This window comes from Mustela nigripes, chromosome 2 (assembly GCF_022355385.1).
Source record: "Mustela nigripes isolate SB6536 chromosome 2, MUSNIG.SB6536, whole genome shotgun sequence".
Lineage (NCBI taxonomy): Eukaryota > Metazoa > Chordata > Mammalia > Carnivora > Mustelidae > Mustela > Mustela nigripes.
The window spans coordinates 40,168,935-40,189,972 of record NC_081558.1 but is presented as its reverse complement, the minus strand read 5'-3'; the positions used below and the strand labels follow the sequence as shown (position 1 = coordinate 40,189,972).

General features: G+C 35.1%; 1 protein-coding gene across 1 annotated transcript in view; it reads right to left on the bottom strand.

Moving 5' to 3' along the window:
• Nucleotides 1–21,038, bottom strand: part of PPP4R2 (protein phosphatase 4 regulatory subunit 2) — a 52,323-nt gene that overhangs the window by 12,887 nt on the left and 18,398 nt on the right. Inside the window, exon 3 of the mRNA XM_059390164.1 lies at nucleotides 4,106–4,276. Within this exon, the coding sequence (XP_059246147.1) occupies nucleotides 4,106–4,276 (171 nt within the window). The remainder of the gene's footprint in view (nucleotides 1–4,105; nucleotides 4,277–21,038) is intronic.

Sequence of the window (21,038 nt, the reverse complement as noted above, 5' to 3'; positions counted from 1 at the left end):
GTACTCAGGCTTTAGATTTGTACAAATATACACATACTTAAATATTGTTATGTATATATTTTCTACCTGCAATCAATGTCAGAAATTGAGATTACTGAAAACATCAATGTAAAATGACAAGTACAAACAATAAAATGAAGAATTAGCCTCTTTAAATAATGCTAAGTAATTATAAACTAGTATCTGTGCCACTCCCTATCCCAAAATAAGTATGTAACAACTGTCAACACTTTCATTCAAGTTAATAATCTTTTATAATGCCTACAGTAGTCTGAACTGTCCTTGTTCTGGCATCAAATCAAAAATGTCAAGAAAAAAAATCAGGACTTTTGCTTTCAATTTAAAACATTTTATTAGAACGTCAAATCAAACCATATGATCAAAGGACAAGGCAAGGTGAGGTAGGAGGAGGTAAGGCTACTAAATAATTCCAATTCTCTACTAGTTATGCTAAGTGAAAGACAGTGAAGAAAATGGAAATAAACACATATAGCTAAAAGATTTAATATGTTCAACAAATACTGACACAAAAACTCTACTTCTCCTAAATAAAAATTCTCCAGAAGAGAATTCTGGAAGCAGCAATAAACAGGTCAAAGGAAGTAAGAGAAAAAAGTAACAAATAGCTAGAACCTATTCTCTCATCTCTGAATAATCTCAAACTAACTGTAAAGCAAACAATACAAAATCAAAATAGGATTATGCTTTAAATCTATGATCCAGATTTAAGAATGCAAAAATCTCATACATGACCTTTTAAAAAAGTATGAAGAGGCACACTCTCAGGTGCAGAAATTTTCAAGCGCTGTGTGTAAGCAACACACATATAAAACAATAATGTATAATACATTATTTGTTAATAAAAAATTAAAAATAAAAAAAAACAATAATGTGAAAGCTTTTATGACTAAGAAAAATCTGGTCAATCATGTACATTTAAAGTAACTTTAGAGAAAAAATTCAACATTCAGAAAGACTATCATGCCAAAAGATGAAAAGCGCTCTTCAGTTGTAACCAACTGTACACCTGCCTTAGAAAGATGATGTGACAATAAAGATCTTTAGGTATCAAATGGTTATGTACTTTTTCTAGACCTGCTCATAAACATGTAAACCACACTACTTTAGTCAACCAATCAATACCTTAAACTTACTGCTTATTTAGAAAGATCTAACAACACTGACAAAGGAGAGTTAATTTATATTCATTATTCTTAAACTGTCAGTAATTTAGAGTCGACACATAAGTATCTTTTAAAAAACTACTAAAAATGTAAATTACATTTCTTTCTACCCCTTGAAGTGCCTCTTTGTGTACAACAGGAATGAACTACTACAAATAAAATACAAATATAGAAACACGTTTTTATTCCTTTCACTGATTTATTCAGTACTGTTTGAAAACCTACTGTTCAGGCATTCACTGTTGTAGGCCTTGTTTGGAAAAGATGGTTAACCCTGTCTTTCAGAATCTTACAGTTCAAGAAATCAAGCCAACAACTGAATGGACAATTTCCACTTCAAAGAGGGAAAATTTAAATGTTGACAATATACTAAAATAATTTTAGAAAATGAATAATCTTTTTCAGAACTAAATACTATGAAGCATTTAAAAACCGAGCTTTTACTAATTAAAAGCAAAAACAATAAACTTACCAATAAGAAAATCACTGCAAAATAAAAAAAAAGGGTATGAAACCACAATTTGTAAGAGCTAATATAAGAACCTGTTAAGATGTTCAATTTCACCTGCACTCAAAGACACATAAATCTGTGTGCACATGCATGCGCTGCACACACATGACATTAAGGGATTACAGTATCCGCATTTACACACACATGAAATAATACACATTTTGCAAGGTCAACTTGACAGTTCAATAGAAATTTTAAGTATGTGTACACTGTGACATTAACAATTCCATTTCTACAAATTAAAAGCAACAACCTACACATACATTCAATGTGTGACATTCATCAACACAAGATGTACGTACAAGGATGCTCACTACAAGCACTACTTAAAATAATCAAAAAATAAACACCCACCAACAGAAATAAAACAAACTTGTTCGTATAATAAAAAATAATGCAGTCATTTCAAATACACAGATGAACAGAAGATACCACTATAAATGCACTGATAGATGTCAAAGCTCTTCAAAAAGGAAAATACAACTAGCATATGATATGATCCCACTTTCTTTTCTTTATGTACTACTCCTGTGACATCTAAGGATCTTTTTAAAAATTTTAACAAATATTTTTATAACTTAAAACGTGACCTATTATAAAGAGTGGTAAAGGTATACTAAGAAGGACAAATCCTCAATCTGGCTGAAAAAGACCAAAATGCTACTTGGAGCCACTACTCTTAACACATTTTTAACACACCAATTAATGAATATATTCATACATAAAAATAAAATTTAAAAAAATGAACATGTTTCAATATATCAATATAACAAAGACAAACAAGGTTAATTAAAAACTGAAAAATACTTATCACTGATTAAGACCTCAATCCTGCCTAACTAGGAAAAAGGATTCATAAACTATTTTGAAAAATCAAATTAAAAACAATGTAAGTTCAAAATACTAATGGTTCAAAGATGAAAAATATTTTTTAAAGCAACTGTGTCTTAGGTATGCATTTAATGACCATTTAAATCATTTTCAGAAGTATGTTAATTACCTGCTTTACAAACTAATTATATTTAGATTTATTTAGTCTACATATCTGTCTAGTCAATCTTAATTTTGAAAGAACTGAAAATAGTATTACTAATTCAGAATCACAACTATATTAGTTTACCATTCACAAAGCAGTAGCATATTATGACCTCTTTTACCTTGACTCTTAATTTTTAAATGGTAGCCATAACTTACTGAAAAGATGAGTTATAACGTCTAAGTACTATCTGTGTACTATTTATAAATATCCCAAAGAAGTATTCTTATATTGAATAATTTAGTTCAAGACTAAATCTTATGCAACATATTTCTAACATAAAGCATGTGGCTTTGTCTGGGTATGTGCTTTTAAAAAATATTATTATTGACAAAAGCAGTATGTGCATACAGATAAATAATTTTCGATAGAGTGTACAGAAGTACAACAGGGTACAAAGTCAAAATAAGCGCCCTTCCCATCCCAAACCCCTAAAGGCAGCTCAAAGATAAAGCCATATATTCTACCCCAACAAAGCACTTTTGCAACATACCTAAAGCCAAAGTCTAAGAATGTGTTATTTTAAGCAAAACTCAAAACTTAAAAGCATGGATACATGATATATAACAAAGGATTAACTGAATTACACTACCTTGTTGCAAATCCTATGTGTTTAAATATCTGAAAAGAATGAGACTGTTTATGCTATCTAATAGTTACAAATGAAACCTCTTCAAATAAAACCTATCTCAAATATGAATTCATGGTTAACATATCCACAATTCATTAAATTTGGTATCCAAATCGCTAATATCAATCTAAATACTGAACAATTCAACATCAAAAATACTTCTTCCCTTCAATAAAGAAAACTCTACAAATACCAAGAAAAATACTTAAAATGACAAAGAATATGACACACAGCAACATTTTTTAAAATAGCCATTTATTTTAATACACTGTATCTTTTAATGCAATGTTTACAAAGGGCTAAAAATGATTACTTGTTTACTTGGGAGTAAAAGAGGAACTCCAAAAAAAATTTTAAATAGAAAGTCCTAAGTAATTTATACGTTCATAAATTGTCATTTTTCATTTAGAAAAATAATACTCATCTCAATGATATGCAGGTTCTAGGTAAAGTATAAAGATTTATATCACGTATAAAATGAAAAGAAAAAACATTTCCTGAATGCCTCCACTGTCAAACCCATTTTAAAGTCCAAATGCCACTTACACACCCATAAACATGGTTCAAGTTAAATAAATAAATAGATACACTCATTATTTAATACTTGTAAGCTAAAAATCACTAACTACTAAATGTCACCTGAGACACAGAACTTACTTAATGGATAATCAATGATCAAAACAAATAAAAATCCTTAATGTTCTGCTAAAAACTAAACCTTTAAAATAATATTAAGTGCATACCCATTAAATCCAGTGACAATTTTCAGTATTCTTTCCTTCATTTCATCAAAGGGAATATATTCGACATTTGGGTTGGGAGGACCTCTTGGTTCAGGAGCTGAAGTTCTGAAATCATCCATCACTTTCTCCAGTTTGAAAATAAAATAGCCTTTAAATTGGGACCACTGAATCCTATAAGCAAAAAATCAAACAAAACACAGTAACATGTAGCTTTACAATTCTTCAACACAAAGCACAAAACAGAATATAGGATAACACTGATGCTAATAACATTAAGATCTGAGTAAGGGGCAGTGAGAATATCTTTGTTAAGTGGCAAGTACCAGGCCTATGAATCTGACTCACAAACTCCAAACTAGTTACACCAATTCTCCCCACCCCTGATCCAAATGAAACCCCAATCTCTGTTAAAAATCTTTAAAATGAACAACCTCCAGCTAAAAGCCCATTATGTACTACGTCTCATTATTAGCAACTTTAAAACATTATTTTGACTCTACTGCTCCTAACAAGTCAGCCAGAGAGGTGTTACCAGACCATCGTAAATAGGTTATTAGAAATTGGCTCAAATTCACATTTTAAATAGGCAAGTCAGAATGACTCCAGACCCGAAGCTCTTAGTATTCAAGCTATAATGCTTACATAGACAAATAAAGGTTTCTTGTCTTATATCTATGTTAAACAGCAAAATGAACTTCACATTACTCTTTTCTTTTAGCTAGTATTTTCAGAATCTTCTATCTCTTAAAGGGTACATATCATAGGTTCTATGTAACATGTATCTGCAAAGTAAAAATATATAATTTATGTGCTTTTAATATCTATTCACTTACTAGGTTAATAAGAACACCTTTTCTCCCTGTCCTTTTAAATTTTACCACTAATATAAAAACATTTTGTGATGATACCTGCCTGAATACTCTACATTCCAGGAGATCCAAGAGTCAAGAATGTCAACCATTTCCCAAAGTTGAAAGTACAAACCATTAATGGCAGCAGATACATCTTAAACAGGTGACTACTTAAGCAAAATAAGGGAAGTGTTAATCTGTACTCTCTTCCCCCATCCATACTACTACAAACTAGGGCAGCAGTTCTCAAAAATGTATTGTAAGAGGCCAAAGCCATTTCTCATAAGAATAAGAGTTGATATTTTTACTATGTTAATATTTGTCTTGATGGTGCAAGAACAGCAACAGGGAAAATGAAGACACTTAGCAGAAATCAAGCAACAGTTCCAAACTCCTATCTACTAGTCAGTCATCACCTTCTTCACCCACCAAAAATTCACAGTAAAACAAAAAAACATTTCATTTAAAGTTTAATAAAACAATAAATACTAATTTTATTAATACTCAACCTCTGAATATGCATTTTCTTAATATTCTCTGTAACAAAATGGGACAAATAATACATGAAAAATGTATCAAAATATTATATACATTTCAAGGAAAAATAGTTGAATATTGTTGCGAGCTGAACTAGCTGCTATCTTAGAAGGCAGTTTTTACTTGAAAGGACTGTCAAACAAGGCTTTTTTAGAACAAGAAAATTTGGTAGATATTTTTTAAGAAATGAAGGACTTCAAGAGATATAACCAGTAACTAAAATACTTGTGGCCAACGAAAAATTTGACTTCAAAACAGAAAGTGAAACTAGAAAATGTTTTTCAGTAGAAGCCTAGAAGGCTCCTGATACATTCCCAAGACATTTCGGAATCAGTCACTGTCGACTTAAACAGTACTATGTGACAACAACAACAAAAAGCTTGAACTATGTTCAAAATCAAAATATTTTCTGTCTCAAAGGTCACTATTAACAAGTGAAAAGGCAAACCCACAGAACAGAAGAAATACTTGCAAATCATCTATCTGATAAGGTGTTAATAACCAGGATATAAAAAGAACTCCTACAAATAAGCAAGTGGGGGAGGGCAGGAGGGCATAGAACACAACCCAGTGAAAAAATAGGCGAAGTAGTTGGACAGACATTTCTCCAAAGATATACAAAAGACCAATAACATGGAAAGATGCCCAACCTCACTAATCACTGGGATAATGTACATCAAAACCAAAACGTGACAGAACTTCACATCCATTAGGTCGCCTGCTATGCAAACAGCAACAACAACAAAAACAAAAACACAGGAAACAGCAAGTATTGGCCGCCAAAGCTGTGAAGAAATTGGAACCTCATACTAGCTGGAGGGCATACAAAATGATGCAGCAACTGTAGAGAAGTGTGGTGGTTTCTCAAAAATAAAAACAAAACAAAAACAAAAACAAAGAATTACCAGGTGATCAGCCATTCCCTTTCCAAGTAAATACCCAAAACATGTGAAAGCAAGGACTCAATCAGAACGTGTACACCAATTCACAAAGCAGTAGCCAAAAGGTGCAAAATACCATCAATCAACACACGAATGCATAAATAATGTGGTGTAAATACATGCAGTGGAATATTATTAGGGCTTAAAATGGAAATTCTGGCACATGCTACAACTTTGAAAAATCTTGAACACAATATGCTAAGTGAAATAAGCCAGACACAAAAGAACAAATTTTATGATTTCACTTACATGAGGTATCTAAAATAGAATCAGAGGCAAGGAGTAGAAAGGCATTAGCCCAGGGGCTGGGGAAAAGGTAAGGTATTACATTACTGTTTAATGAGTACAGAGTTTCAGTATGGGAAGATTAAAAAAAGGCCTGGATATGGATAGTGATGACTGTGGCACAAGACTGTAGAAAAGTATTTAATATCCCCAAGTTATACACTTAAAATGCCAAGATTTGTTATGTACATTTTACCCCAAAAGAAAAGTGTTGAAAATTGGACAAAAGATTCAAATAGGCATTTCTCCAAAGAAAATAAATGGCCAATGAGTACATTAAAAGATGACTAACATTATTATCCACTAGGGAAACACAAATCAAAGCACATTTTATAAGATACCATTTCACATCTACTAAAGGTAGCTATAATCAAAAAGTTGGGACAATAACAAGTATTGGGGAGGATGCAGGATGAAATTGGAAATCTTATACACTGTCGGTGGGAGTGCAAAATGGTATAGCCACTGTGGGAAAATAGTCTGGCAGTATCTCAGTTAAACACAGAGTTAACATGCAACTTGACAATTCCATTCTATTAAATGATTAACTTATATGGTATACAAATTTTATTAATATTAAAAAATTTTAGAGAGGATCATGCTATTTCCATGATCACATCTTCTTCCATTCCCTGCTCTATTCTGGGAAGGTTTTGAGATAAGAAAAGGTTTTGAGATAAGGTTTTGAGATCAGGAAAGATAGAGCCCAGGGTAAGCAAACTATGGGAGCTTCAAAGACTATGATATTAACTTGTCAGACAGGAATTAAGTCCCATAAACTAAATGAATTTTATACATATTGTATTTTAAGTTTCAAAGGTATCAAAAGCAGTTACTCTGAATTAGATCCAAGAGATCCAATTCAGAAGTCACTATACCATATAGAGATGAAAAACCACTTCTACAAAAACGTCAAAAACGTAGCTTTTTGTTACACTACAACTGTGACAAAAACAAAAACAGAAAATGTTTTCATGAATATTATAGAATTTGAACACAACAATAGGCCATGAGCAAATAAACTAAGGATCTTGCAAAGAAAAAGTATTTTCTTAGGAATGTACTCATTGGTTGAGTAGAAACTAGAAACAAAAAAAAACCTTATTTTTCAAATGAAAATAAAATTATTCTAAGAAGATGTTCAAAAAACACACATTTTCGGGGCACCTGGGTGGCTCAATGGGTTAAAGCCTCTGCCTTCAGCTCAGGTCATGATACCAGGGTCCTAGGATCGAGCCCGGCATCGGGCTCTCTGCTAGGCAGGGAACCTGCTTCCTTCTCTCTCTCTGCCTGCCTCTCTGCCTACTTGTGATCTCTGTCTGTCAAATAAATAAAATCTTTAAAAAAACAAAAAGACATACATTTTCAACTTTAAAATCAAATCAATTCCTCCACATTAATTTAATATGCTTTGCTAAAATTAACTCAAGAATTTACTGAAATTACTCCTTAATTTTTTAAAGATTTTATTTATTTATTTGACAGAGAGAGATAGTGAAAAAGGGAACACAAGCAGGGACAGTATAAGAGAAGAACAGGCTTCCCACTGAGCAGGAAGCTCAATGTGGGGTTGGATCCCAGGACCCCAGACCCCAGACCCTGAGCCAAAGGCAGACGCTTAATGACTGAGCCTCCCAGGCACCCCACTCATTAATTTTTTTTAAAGTAAACCTCACCTCCCTCCACTTTCTTCTTTCCATCTTTACTTTCATGCAACTTCTCCTTTAGAGAGACACAGCACTAATAAAGATACCCTATGAAATATCACACAATGACCTTATTATCCCCACAGGAATTCACAAGTCTATACCCGCTCAAGGGCAGAAAATCTCCTATTTTCTCAGCGGGTTCTAGAACACTTCAGGGGCCAGTAACCACCATCTTAACCTCCTGCCTCTTACAGTTTCAAATTCTATTAAGATTACTTCTACTCAGCCTCAATGGTTTCTACACAAAATCTGTGTGGGAAGCTAACACAAGAGAACACAGGAGAGCCCTACTACCTCCAGGAATAGCAAATACTACACCATATGCAAATATCAAAGGGGAATACATGAAGAATGAATGAAAAAAAAAAACCAAATTTAAGAGGGCTGGGTGACAAGTTCATAACATCTTCAAAAGGTAGCTATTCAAATCAGAAGATTTTAAGTGTCAGAATTTGGGGGGCCTGGGTGGTTCAGCCAGTTGATGTCTGCCTCCAGTTCATGTCATGATCCCAGGGTCCTGGGATGAAGTCCTCATCAGTACCCCTGCTTAGCAGGGAATTTGCTTCTCCCTCTGCCCCTTCCCCTACTTGTGATCTCTTTCAAATAAAATCTTAAAACAAAAAGTCAGAATTTTTACATGACAGGAAAGAGCAAAACCAAGTAAATTTAATTTGAATATTGAATTACATGAGCAAAAACATGTGGCAAAAATAACATATTGTGAATTGCTTACACAACATCATGACAGCATTTTTAAAAACTTTAAAATACCAATTACTAGCTCAGAAAATTTCTGTAAGTAGGGCCCCAATCAAGGGAATATTCCTTTTTCATCATGATTACACCATACCATATTTTATCATTTAAATGAGTAAATAAAATATATCAGAGAACAGAGAGCCCAGAAATAAACCCAACACAAGGAAACATGGTATATGGGAAAGGACCGATTACTCAGGAAATACCCTAAGAAATGGTAGGACTACTACAAAATTTTACCAAAGTGTAAAAAGTATTTTTTCCAACTATATTTTAATAGCACAGTCATAAAAAATTAGAAAATAGAAACAAAATGAACACTGCCCATGAACTGTCCAGTAATTATCATTAAAATATATTTTAGTGTATTTTTCACTATTCTATTCTTATTAAAATATGGCATTCTATTTTGATAACCCTTTTTTTCCCCTATTTACTATGGATATTGTCCCACGATCTGTAGTCTCTGGTAGGATTTTTAATTTGTATCACATACAGCTGCACCATTATTTAATAACCATTTTTAATAAAATAGATTTAATAAAAATTAAGGTGCAGTAGGGATAACTTTATACATACTTTTCTGCAAAATCTTTTTTTTTAATTTTTTAATTTTTAAATTAACATATAATGTATTATTAGCCCCAGGGGTACAGGTCTGTGAGTCGCCAGGTTTACACTTCACAGCACTCACCATAGCACATACCTTCCCCAATGTCCATAACCCAACCACCCTCTGCCACCCCCTCTCCCTCCAGCAACCCTCAGTTTTCTGAGATTAAGAATAAACACAATTTTAAAAAGAGGTTTTCTTCCAGCTGATTACAATTAAAAGTAATTGTGGTTAATATCCTAATAATAAACTTTGAAGGCATCTGTTTATTACTTTAGTATAGATTCCTTAAATGGAATTACTGAGTCTAAAATACAAGTATCAACTTCTGATAAATGTACTTTCAACAGCCTCTCAGAAATGTTGTACCACTTTTAAGCGTCATCAGGATAGAAACACCTATTTCAAAAAAAAAAAAAAACCTCTTTCATTCAAGTATTAAATTCTTTCAAAACTCCTGCACAATTTAACAGCAGAAAATCACTTTATTTGCATTTCATTTACTGCTAGTAAAATCGAGTATTTTAACCTATGTTCACTGGTCACAAGACATTTCTTTTGTGTCTGGAATAGGTCCTTTCCAATCCTCTCATCCTGGGGTTCCTCAACTTTGGCACCACTGACATGTGAGCATGGCAGTTCTTTGTCATAGGGGAAGGTCCTGTGTAGTGTAAGATGCTGAGCAGCATCCCTGGCCTCTCTCCACCTGCTTTAAGTCAGAAGCACCCAATCTCCACCCTCTCAAAAGTTGTGACAACCATAAACATCTACAAACAATGCCAAATGTTACATAGAAGACAAAAATTGTCCCCAATTAAGCAGCACTGCCCCATCCCCACACTCCTTAAAAGAAAAAGTAAACTACTAGGCAATACAAGTATGAACATAACTTTTGAATTGCCATTTTGTACTGATTGCTTAAAAAAGAGCAACTGTTTTTAACATAAATGTTGAAGTGACACTAAAATTTTTGTCTATTTGTTCCAATTTTGAAATTACCCTTGAAATATTAACACATTTTCTTGCTCAGAAAGTCCTATCTGAAGATGGCATGGTATTTACCTGCTTCAAAGCAATGAAGCTCTAATTAAATACTGAAAATGAATTTTCAAATTAAGAGTACTAAAATATCTGACAGTTGTACCCATCAAAGATCCAATTCAATGGAAAAGAAAAGCTTCAAGAGGTAACACAAATGTTCAGATAATACTCAGCATGAACCTGGGTTTCTTCTTTGGCAACTTATATATTCATGATAAGGGTTCTAACATGTTTTAAAGAGTCAAGTTACTTTTCTCTACGGACCCATCTCTCCCTACCAATTAAAGCAGAAAGTTGAAGAAACAGTGTGTCTGGTTAGCCTAATTTAGCTATCCTTTGGCCCCTTATTGAAAATCTTTCTAAAATTTATTAATATTACCAACATGAACCCGTCTGTCCCCCATGAACAGGTGACCCAAAGATAAATCTCTAACAGCAAGGCTCAGGTTTAAGAGAGACAACCAATTCAAAACTCGGAGGATACCAGAGTTTTTTTTATAGCACCAGCTTAATGGCTGAGGTGGATCTATTCTGTCCCCTACTGGAAGGGAGCAGGAGCAGCTCTTCTTACTGCTTTCACCACTACTGCTATTACTTTCCCCCACAATCCATAGGATACCAATTCCAAATTTCCATCAACAGGCAATGGTCCATTCCTTCACTGTAAAGTTTGTCAGAGCCTAGGTAGGCCCTGGGCCCTTTTTGCATTCTACCAACTCACACAACACATCAGGGGCAAACACATCAGCAGTTAGAAAACTCAGAAGATATACATCACTGATCCTCCACTAGTAAAATTAGGTTAGAAAACATGATACAAAGACAATAAACAAATAAAACATCATAAACTATTAGTTGTAGAGATTTAGTGATGGTAAACGGAACCTAGAGACAGGAAATATGAAATGTAGGCTTAGAGCTATCTAGGAAAGGCATCAGGGCAAAGGAGGATTGTAAGTTGGACTTGTAGAAGGATGAGCAGAATGCAGAAAAATAAAGTGGAAAAGTACAGGACCTAAAAGTAGGAGCTTAAAAGAGACAATTTCCCAACCATTACTGACATTTTTGGCTACACAGTTCTGTTATGGTGGAATGTCCCGTACACTGCAGAGTGTTTAGTATAGTCCCTGGCCTCTACAACTAGATGCCAGCAGCACTCCCACCGAGAATGTTGACAACCAAAAATATCTCCAGAAAATGCCAAATGAACCCGGGGGGGGGGGGGCACTGTCCCACACACACATCAAGTACCACTGCAATACACAATTCCTCTTGTTGAGGATTACGTCGGTTCCTGAAAATCAGTAAGATCGGGAAAATGAGAACTGCCAGATCGAAGTCTCACAAAATTTGAAGGATAAAGTAATATGCATGTATATTTTTAATGGCAGAAAGAAATTCTAAAATGTAGGTGATTTGTTTAAAAAATAAATAAAACACTCACTAACATTAAAGCCTGTCTCACAAAATCATTTTCAACTGTGCAGGAAAATGTGCTGTGGAGATGTGACCTTACATTTTTTCCCCCTCAGGTGTCATCTTGTGTACTGAGAAAGGAAGAGGTAAAAAACAACAACAAAAATCTTTCCACACTGACCCACAAACTCATGTGGTGCAAAGCAATCAGTTAATTGTTGGGTTTTTTTTTTCTTCTTTTCTTTTTTACATTGGCTCCATGCCCCAGCTTTTGGGAGTCCAACATGACACTTGAACTTAGGACCCTGAAATCTAGACCTGAGCTGAGATGAAGAGTCTGGTATTTAATCGACTGAGGTACCCAGGCACCCCGGGTTTTCTTTTTAAAAAGACTGAAATGTATGTAAATGATGAAGTAACAGTTTCTGTTACTGAAATATAAAAATGAGTTTAGGGGCGCCTGGGTGGCTCAGTGGCTTAAAGTCTCTGCCTTCAGCTCAGATCATGATCCCAGGGTCCCGGGATCGAGCCCCACATGGGGCTCTCTGCTCCGCAGGGAGCCCTGCTTCCTCCCCTCTCTCTCTCTCTGCTTGCCTCTCTGCCTACTTGTGATCTCTCTGTCAAATAAATAAAATTTTTTTTAAAAAGTTTAAAAAAAAATGAGTTTACACATTCAAGGATGGTGGGAGATTACTGTATACTTTAGTACACAGGGTTCATCCTGGAGAATCTTGAGTTTGAAGACAAGGCTTGAAGAGTCTAACAGTATTTGTAATAATGGCTTTCAGTAGACTGGTATGTGTCTATTTTCTGCTATGTCATATACAGATTATTTCTGTTCATGTTTTGAAGTATGCCCCGGAGTTATGTGCTACTCTAAAATTACTAATTAAAGACATAATTACTTAGGAAGTATTTTTCTGCATCTTTACTCTCAAAAGGAAGAAAAACATATCATTAAAAGCACAACATATACTACAAGGACAATTTATACTCTGGCCCAAGATCTGTCTAAATACGTGGAAAACAAACACATGAACAATGAAATGGATAATCCTTCCTCAGAATGTCCATCTATATGTGATGAAGCCAAGAAAATAAACCGGAAGCTTGGCCAAGCTCCAATTTCAGCTTAGCCACTTTTTCATTTTTCATTTGACAGTTATCTAAAATAATTCCTTTGTTTCCTCATCTATAAAATGGAAATAATTGTACCTATCACAAAACTGTGAGGATTAACATTAGTGTAAGGAGACTGCATGTCAGCAAAGTAACTCACACTTAGTAAGCACTCAATGGTTGTTTTTCCTCAAGAAACTCAGGACAGGGAGAACACCTGAGAATATTACAGAACTATGCAGACAGCTTTCAAGGTGGCATTACCAAGAAAAGAATTAAAACAGTAAGCAAGACCTCTGTTAGACCACAATAAAATGGTTGGTCTTATCTTATGTACTGCTACACAACACACTAAAGATTTCAGGCAATCTCTCTGGCCTAAGAATACTCTTTAACTATTCCTTTCATTAGAGGAGAAAATCTCTTATCCAATATTCCTCTCTCCACCATTTAACAAAACTCTTTCCTTCATAACTAACTAACTAAATAAATAAAGTATTGCAGCTAAAAGATAAGAAGAGAGAATAGCAAAAAACGCCTGTGTATCACCTCGCTTTGTCAAACCTTATTTATATGTTTTGCAGTTCCTGATGAACTAGAAAACCTACTATTGCACTTTCTCCAAAAACTGACTCGACCAGGATCTCCAATGCATTGATCCTTCTACCTTTTAACTATCCCTCAACCCCTCTGACACCCACTCTCTTCATTATCCTGTTTAAATTAAACTGTGCATACAGTTGACTCTCTAAACCTCTTTGCCTTCACTGTGCTCACAAAATCAACTACACCAGTGAAATGTTATCCCCACCAAATCTGTACCCAAATCTTAATTCCAGAAGGAACACGAAAGTTACAGAAAACTGCACCACCATGCTAGGTGGACTCAAGTACACTATTAATGCTGACAGGTAATAAATTTTCCCCCAGTTTATTCACTCTCAGGCTCTTGCAGATAACTATTTTATATCATCCTCTCCTCAAACCCCCAATGAGTTCTTCCTCAACATCACACTCAATGACTTTGCTTTCTGCTTCACTTCTAAAACTAAAGCAGTGAACAATGTCCAGAGTTCCACCACATTTATCCACCTACTAGCAGGATCGCGTACATACACACTGAATTCCCAATTGTAATCACAAATGTACTATTCATTCTCTCATCTATTAACATATCAGATTCTCTCCTTTTGTGCACCTACTCAGGAGTATCACTTGGGTAATTCTCCCTTTCTCCTGTCAACTACATCTATATCTACTTTGTAATCTCTAACAGATCATTTCCATTTCCATTATGCAAATATGTCAATATTTCTATCTCAAAAATTTCCACTTAGCCTCCTATCCTCTGCATTATTTATTTGCTGTCCTTGGCAAAAAAATTCCTTAAAAGGGTTGTCTCCCTCCCGTTATCTCTCAAACCCACTCCAAAGAAGGGTTCAGCCCCACCACTAAAAATTAATCCGCTCTTAACAAAGTCATCAATGACCTCCATACTGCTAAATCCAAAGGTCAATTCTCACACTTCATCCTTAATTAGCCTATAAAGAGTACTTCACACAGATATCATTCTTCCTTAATTATATTCATTTAAGTTACTGGACTTTGTTGCTCATTTTCCCTTACAGGTTTCCCAAAGTTCTAACTCTAGAGTAACCCAAACTTGGAATAACTCTTCTTTGCCCACGCTTGGGGATCTTATCCAGTCTGGAAATTTTAAGTATCATCTATATGCCCATTATATCTCCTGTTCTCCCCATTCATCAATATAAAATTCAGTGTGTCCAAAACTGAACTCCTGATCTTTCCCATAAACTGCCCCTACCACAGCCTTTCCCACAGCATGCGTAATGAAATTCTATCTTCTAGCTGCTTAGGCAAAACCCTTGAGTCATTCTTGACTACTTTTCTCTCATACACCACAGCCTATCTACAGGAAATCCTGTCAGCTGTACCTTCAAAATATATAAAGATTATGACTAATCTTCACCACCTCCAGATACCTGAACCACTATCATTCTTCAATAATATCATTACCTTCATCTTCAACAACACCATTCGTAAAACAATCCTCTTAACACTTAAGTCTGATAATGTCACTTCTCTACTCAGAACTCCACAATGGCTCCCAACTTCAGAGTAAGAGTAAAACTCAATGTCCTTAAAATGGTCCACAATGTATTACAAAAGCTAACTCCAAACCCCTTTACCTCTCTGACCTCTTCTCACTGGTCAGTCTACACCAGCCATAGTGACCTCCTGGTTAGTCTGTGAAAAAGTAGGACACACTCTTACTTAAGTACTTTTGTGTGGAAGGATTCCTCTGGCTGGAATGCTCTCCTACTATATAAAGCTTAGTTTAACCACCCTATTTAAAATTACAAGTTCTTTTCCAATCTTAACACTCACTTCCCCTACCCTTCATATTTTTCCATTGCCCTTTCAATGAAGTAACATAATACATAATTTATTATTTACTACCTGCCCACAGATTTGTTCACCTATATATATAGAACTATATCACAGCTACCAAGAATATGTCTGACAGACAGGAAGTACTCAATAATTTTTTGGCGAATATTCTGAAGCCTGCTTTGGTGGAAATAATACTAACAACCCACCTACAGTAGAAAAAAAAAATCAGGAACATACCACATTACAAACATATTTAGGAGGTACTGTATGTGCAACTGTTTTTGCCATAGGAGTACAAATTTGTATTTAAACTACAATGCATAACAGAAAAAGGAGCAAACACATAATCACTTATGTCAGACAATGGCCTTAGCACTTTGGACATATTAATTCAATCCTCACAACCACCCTATGAGTTAGGCAGCATTATTTCACTGGTCTTATCATCAGTATGCAACAAAGAAACAAAGAGGTTAAATAACCTGCCCATGATTGCACAACTAGTAAGTGGCAGAGCCAGGATTTTCAACCTAAGCATTTTGGCTTCAGAATCCATACTGTCAGAAAATCATGACATCTAGTTACAGGGAGGGAGGAAGGAAAGGTGGGCAAATATGCATCTCTAAGCTACTCTGTAATAGGAAAAGATGTTAAGAGTCAACCTGCCTTCAGGGAATTCACAATCTAAACAAAAAAGACAGCATTAACAAAATCTATACATACAACAATGGAAGCAAACATAAAGTATTCTACTTACTGGGCTAAGACTTGCCTACATGTAGACTTTTCTATGTATCTTAAAAAGATGAGCACAAAGGAGAGGTCCCTGTTCCAGGGAGAGGGCAACAGAGAGGATGATCACTTGAGAGGATGATCCACCACAGAACTTTGAGTAGTTTAGGAAAGCAGAAAAAACAAAAGGAAGAAACTGGGGAATAGCAAATTAAGCAGAAACACAATAATACACACCTTAGAACATCATGATAAAGATTTTAAATTTTAACTTAGGTAGGAGGAGGGTGCATAAAAATTTTAACCATGGGAGTAACATGATATTTACATTGTAGCAGGACCACTGCTAAGAGCACAGATCAGAGACTAAACAGAAAAAGTAAACTGCAGTTTAGGGAACAATTTAGAAAAGCCTACAAAGAAACCTGGGCAAGAGGAAAATGATTGCTAATGTCCACAGAACGGTAAACCCACTGTTTGAGAATCTTCATGTCCATTTCCACTAACATTGCCCTATTTCAAGTTCTCATTTCCTCTATCCTAAACTCCCACAATAGCCTCCTGATTTCCCTACCTCACCTAAATTAGACACCAGTTTAACCTAGACAAAGTTCTGCTTTATCTCTCTACTAAAAACAAAAATCCTCCAATAACTTGTAAGGTCTTTGTAAATGCATAATTCTATGTATTAGCAAGACACTCTGATTTATCCCATATACACCTTCATAACCACAGGTTTTCTCTTGGCTTTGCTCATTGTCTCCTCCAGTTGGATTGAGCTAAACTGCCTCCTGTCTCAGGAAGCTATCCTTAATCCTCAGAAATCAACTTCTTACTCCGGAAGCACTTTCTTACTCCCTTAAAGCAACTATTATATTCTGCCCAGACCATAATCACTAGGTTCTAGATTTTTTTCCCTCTTGTGAGGTTCCATGAAGCTAAACATCATGCAACAGAATTTTTTCTTTCGGGTGGGAACTCTTTTGTTAGAAACACTTTGACAGGAATGTAAGCAAAAACTACGCTTCAAATCCACAACTCAGAGATGTTAAGATTAATGAACTTCTCACAATAAAGAAGGATTCTTTCTCGCAAGTCATAGTTATAATCTCATTAACAGTTTTAAGGTAACAACTTTAATACTCTACCTGTATGAACTGAGAATACTATACATGCATGCACATATGCTTGCTACAGCTTATACCAATGAGGCTGGATCCCCAGCTCATGGCTCCCAATTTCTTAGAAAGGGATATAATACACAAAAATGAATGCTCCAGGAATCAACTCTTTCCCTGTCCATATTTCTTAACCTCTCCCCTGCAAAAACTGGATTAATCCTGGGGTCAGCCAATTGGACGTTTCACCCCAGAAATGTGAAATAGGGAGAGAAAACAGACTGGAAGTTACTGAACTAAATCATTTCTATAGCAGGAACTCAAAGAAACATCCAGCAACTTCCAGTCCAGCCTGATGTACCCCATTCTCATATCCTTGGCTTGGCAGTTTAACCCAACCTCTGATTCTAAGTTCTATCTCAGAATACTTCCAAAAAATCTGTCTCTTCTCTCATTTCTTTTGGGCTTAGAGGACCAAAATCAGTTTGTTTTGCTTATAAGCAAAAAGCTTTACATTAATTTGATGCTTTCAAAAAACCATATATTATTTGAGGATTAAATATTTAATGCTTGATCTTTAAGCAAAAACCTGAGCTGAGAAAAAAACCCTCTTCTGGATTTTCAAATAACAGTGTAAAAGTTCACTTCTATTTTCTATATTCACTCCTAAATATTTTAATTTTTAAAATGCTGTAACACTAATAAATTAATTCAAGTCTAAGCGGACACTGCCAAATGAACCATCTGAACATTCAGTCTAGCAGACTACCCACAGTATTTAGAGATTCTGGGTTTTAGTTTTGTTCTCTACATGTAATTCAGAATGTCAAAGACCCTATATGTTGTTATATACATTGACTGTCTTTATGATGATCATTACTATTAAGTAACTTTATTACTGCTTTCTTCCTTATTAGCACCTTATCCCTTGATTATAGTGTGAATATAAATATCCAATGTGTTCAAAAACCTTGATTTTCCTGGATCAGAAATTAGAACTAAACTTAAAAATGTATATAGTTATGAATTTAGTGTCTGAAGAAGGATGTACATTTCAGCCAATCATATCTATGATGTTCTTATTTTTAATGGGAGTATTAAAAATAGTATTGGGGGCACCTGGGTGGCTCATTGGGTTAAGCCGCTGCCTTCGGCTCAGGTCATGATCTCAGGGTCCTGGGATCGAGTCCCGCATCGGGCTCTGCTCAGCAGGGAGCCTGCTTCCTCCTCTCTCTCTGCCTGCTTCTCTGCCTACGTGTAATCTCTGTCTGTCAAATAAATAAATAAAATATTTTAAAAAATAGTATTATAAAAGGTAATTGCTTAAAATTAAGGCAGAGAAATTATAAACTAAGGGGCACATGGGTGTGGCTCAGTGGGTTAAGCCGCTGCCTTCGGCTCAGGTCATGATCCCAGGCTCCTGGGATAGAGCCCCGCATCAGGCTCTCTGCTCAGCGGGGAGCCTGCTTCCCCCTCTCTCTCTGCCTGCCTCTCTGCCTACTTGTGATTTCTGTCTGTCAAATAAATAAATAAAATCTTAAAAAAAAAAAAGGCTGCATTGTTTGAATTGTTTTACATAGATATCCTACTTTTATAATAAAAAATACATTTTAGGGATGCCTGGGTGGCTCACTTGGTTAAGCGGCTGCCTTCGACTCAGATCATGATGCCAGTGTCCTGGGATCAAGTCCCACACCGAGCTCCTTGCTTGGCAGGGAGCCTGCTTCTTCCTGCCTGCCATTTTCTCTGCCTGTGCTTGCTCGCTCTCCCTCTCTCTCTCTGGCAAATAAATAAAATCTTAAAAAAAAAAAATACATTTTAAATACCCAGCTACATTTTTTAACATAAGAAATTCAGTAATTTTTAAAATTAGCACATTTAGAAAACATCCCATTAACATGATTCTATAACTTAAAAGTTTTGTACTGTTCAACTATAAATTTTTAAAAAGTAAAACCTCTAAGAATCACTAAAAACAATATGATTTTATCCATAAATCCTTATAACGATGTGAACTTTTAAAGACTACCAACTAAATATAAAAGCAATATAGTTATAGTTCTTAAAACTTGAGAAGAGGAGAATCCTAAATAGACTCTGTGCTGAGTACTGAACTGGAAGCACAGCTCCTGATGCAGGGCTCCACCTCAGGACCCCTGAGATCATGACCTGAGATGACATGCAACCAAATGAACATCCAGGCACCCCAAACTTTAATTTTAATGAAATTTGTGATTATGTCAAAATTTTGAGTATTTGGAATTTATATATACACACACACAAAGCAGAAAAAAATCATAAAAGGAGAAATTTAAAGCAACTTCAATTCTATTCTCATATAATCTAACCAAGTTCTATAGCACTTCATACATTATAAAGGCTATTATCTCTTGAAACTAAAGCTCTCCTCTCCCTACTCAAAATATAAAATCAGAAATCTATGACAAAAATTCTTATTATTGGTTTACCCCTTCTATAGCTGATTAGTCTTAGGCTCACAGCATATGCTAATTTAAGGGTGAACTGAAAAAAATTACTCTCTAAAGGAACTAAACTTAAAAAGTTTCCCTCCACCCTAATTTTAAAAATGAAGATAATATATTTGATACAGATGAATGTTGATAAAAGCAGCAAGCAAAATATCATATGAAATATAATACTAATAAAGCTAAAATAATAAATACGATAAGCAACTATGGTTTGTTTGCTTGCCAGTACATTCCCAGCAATTAGGACAGTATGTGGCACAGCATATATGCTCAGTAATGTCTGCTAATTTAAGTTAACATCTCAGGAAATGGGAAGGAATGAAGGAACATAAACAAACATAGCATTATCAAAAATTACACAAAAACTAAGTGGTGAGAAGAAAACAAAAGGAACTTGAACGTTCAGGAAATTTCACACCAGCGTATCTTATAGAGAATTATCATATGAATTATCATGTAGTATGCTCAATACATCCCAGCCCTTTTTCTTTCCCATTTTCCTTTAACCAGGTACACCTAAAATATTTAATTAACAAAACTCAACGAAATTTAAAAATTTCAAGAATATATCTGCATACCTGAATCCATACCTGAATCTAATAAGTAGATATAAAGATGTACTAATTGCACAAATCAGTTGCAAATGTGATGGACCAAATGTGCCCTCCCAAAATTCTTATGGTATTTGGAGATGATATCTTTGGGAGGCAATTAGGTATAGATGAGCCCATGGGGTAAGGCCCTTATGATGGAATTAATGTCCTTACTAGGAGACACCAGAGACAGAGGTTGCTTGCTCTTTCTCTATTTCGTCTCTCCCATACCCCTAGCCCCCTTTCCTCTTGTCATGTGAGGATAGATCAAGAAGGTGGCCTTCTGCAAAGGAGGAAGGAGTCCTCACCAAAGCC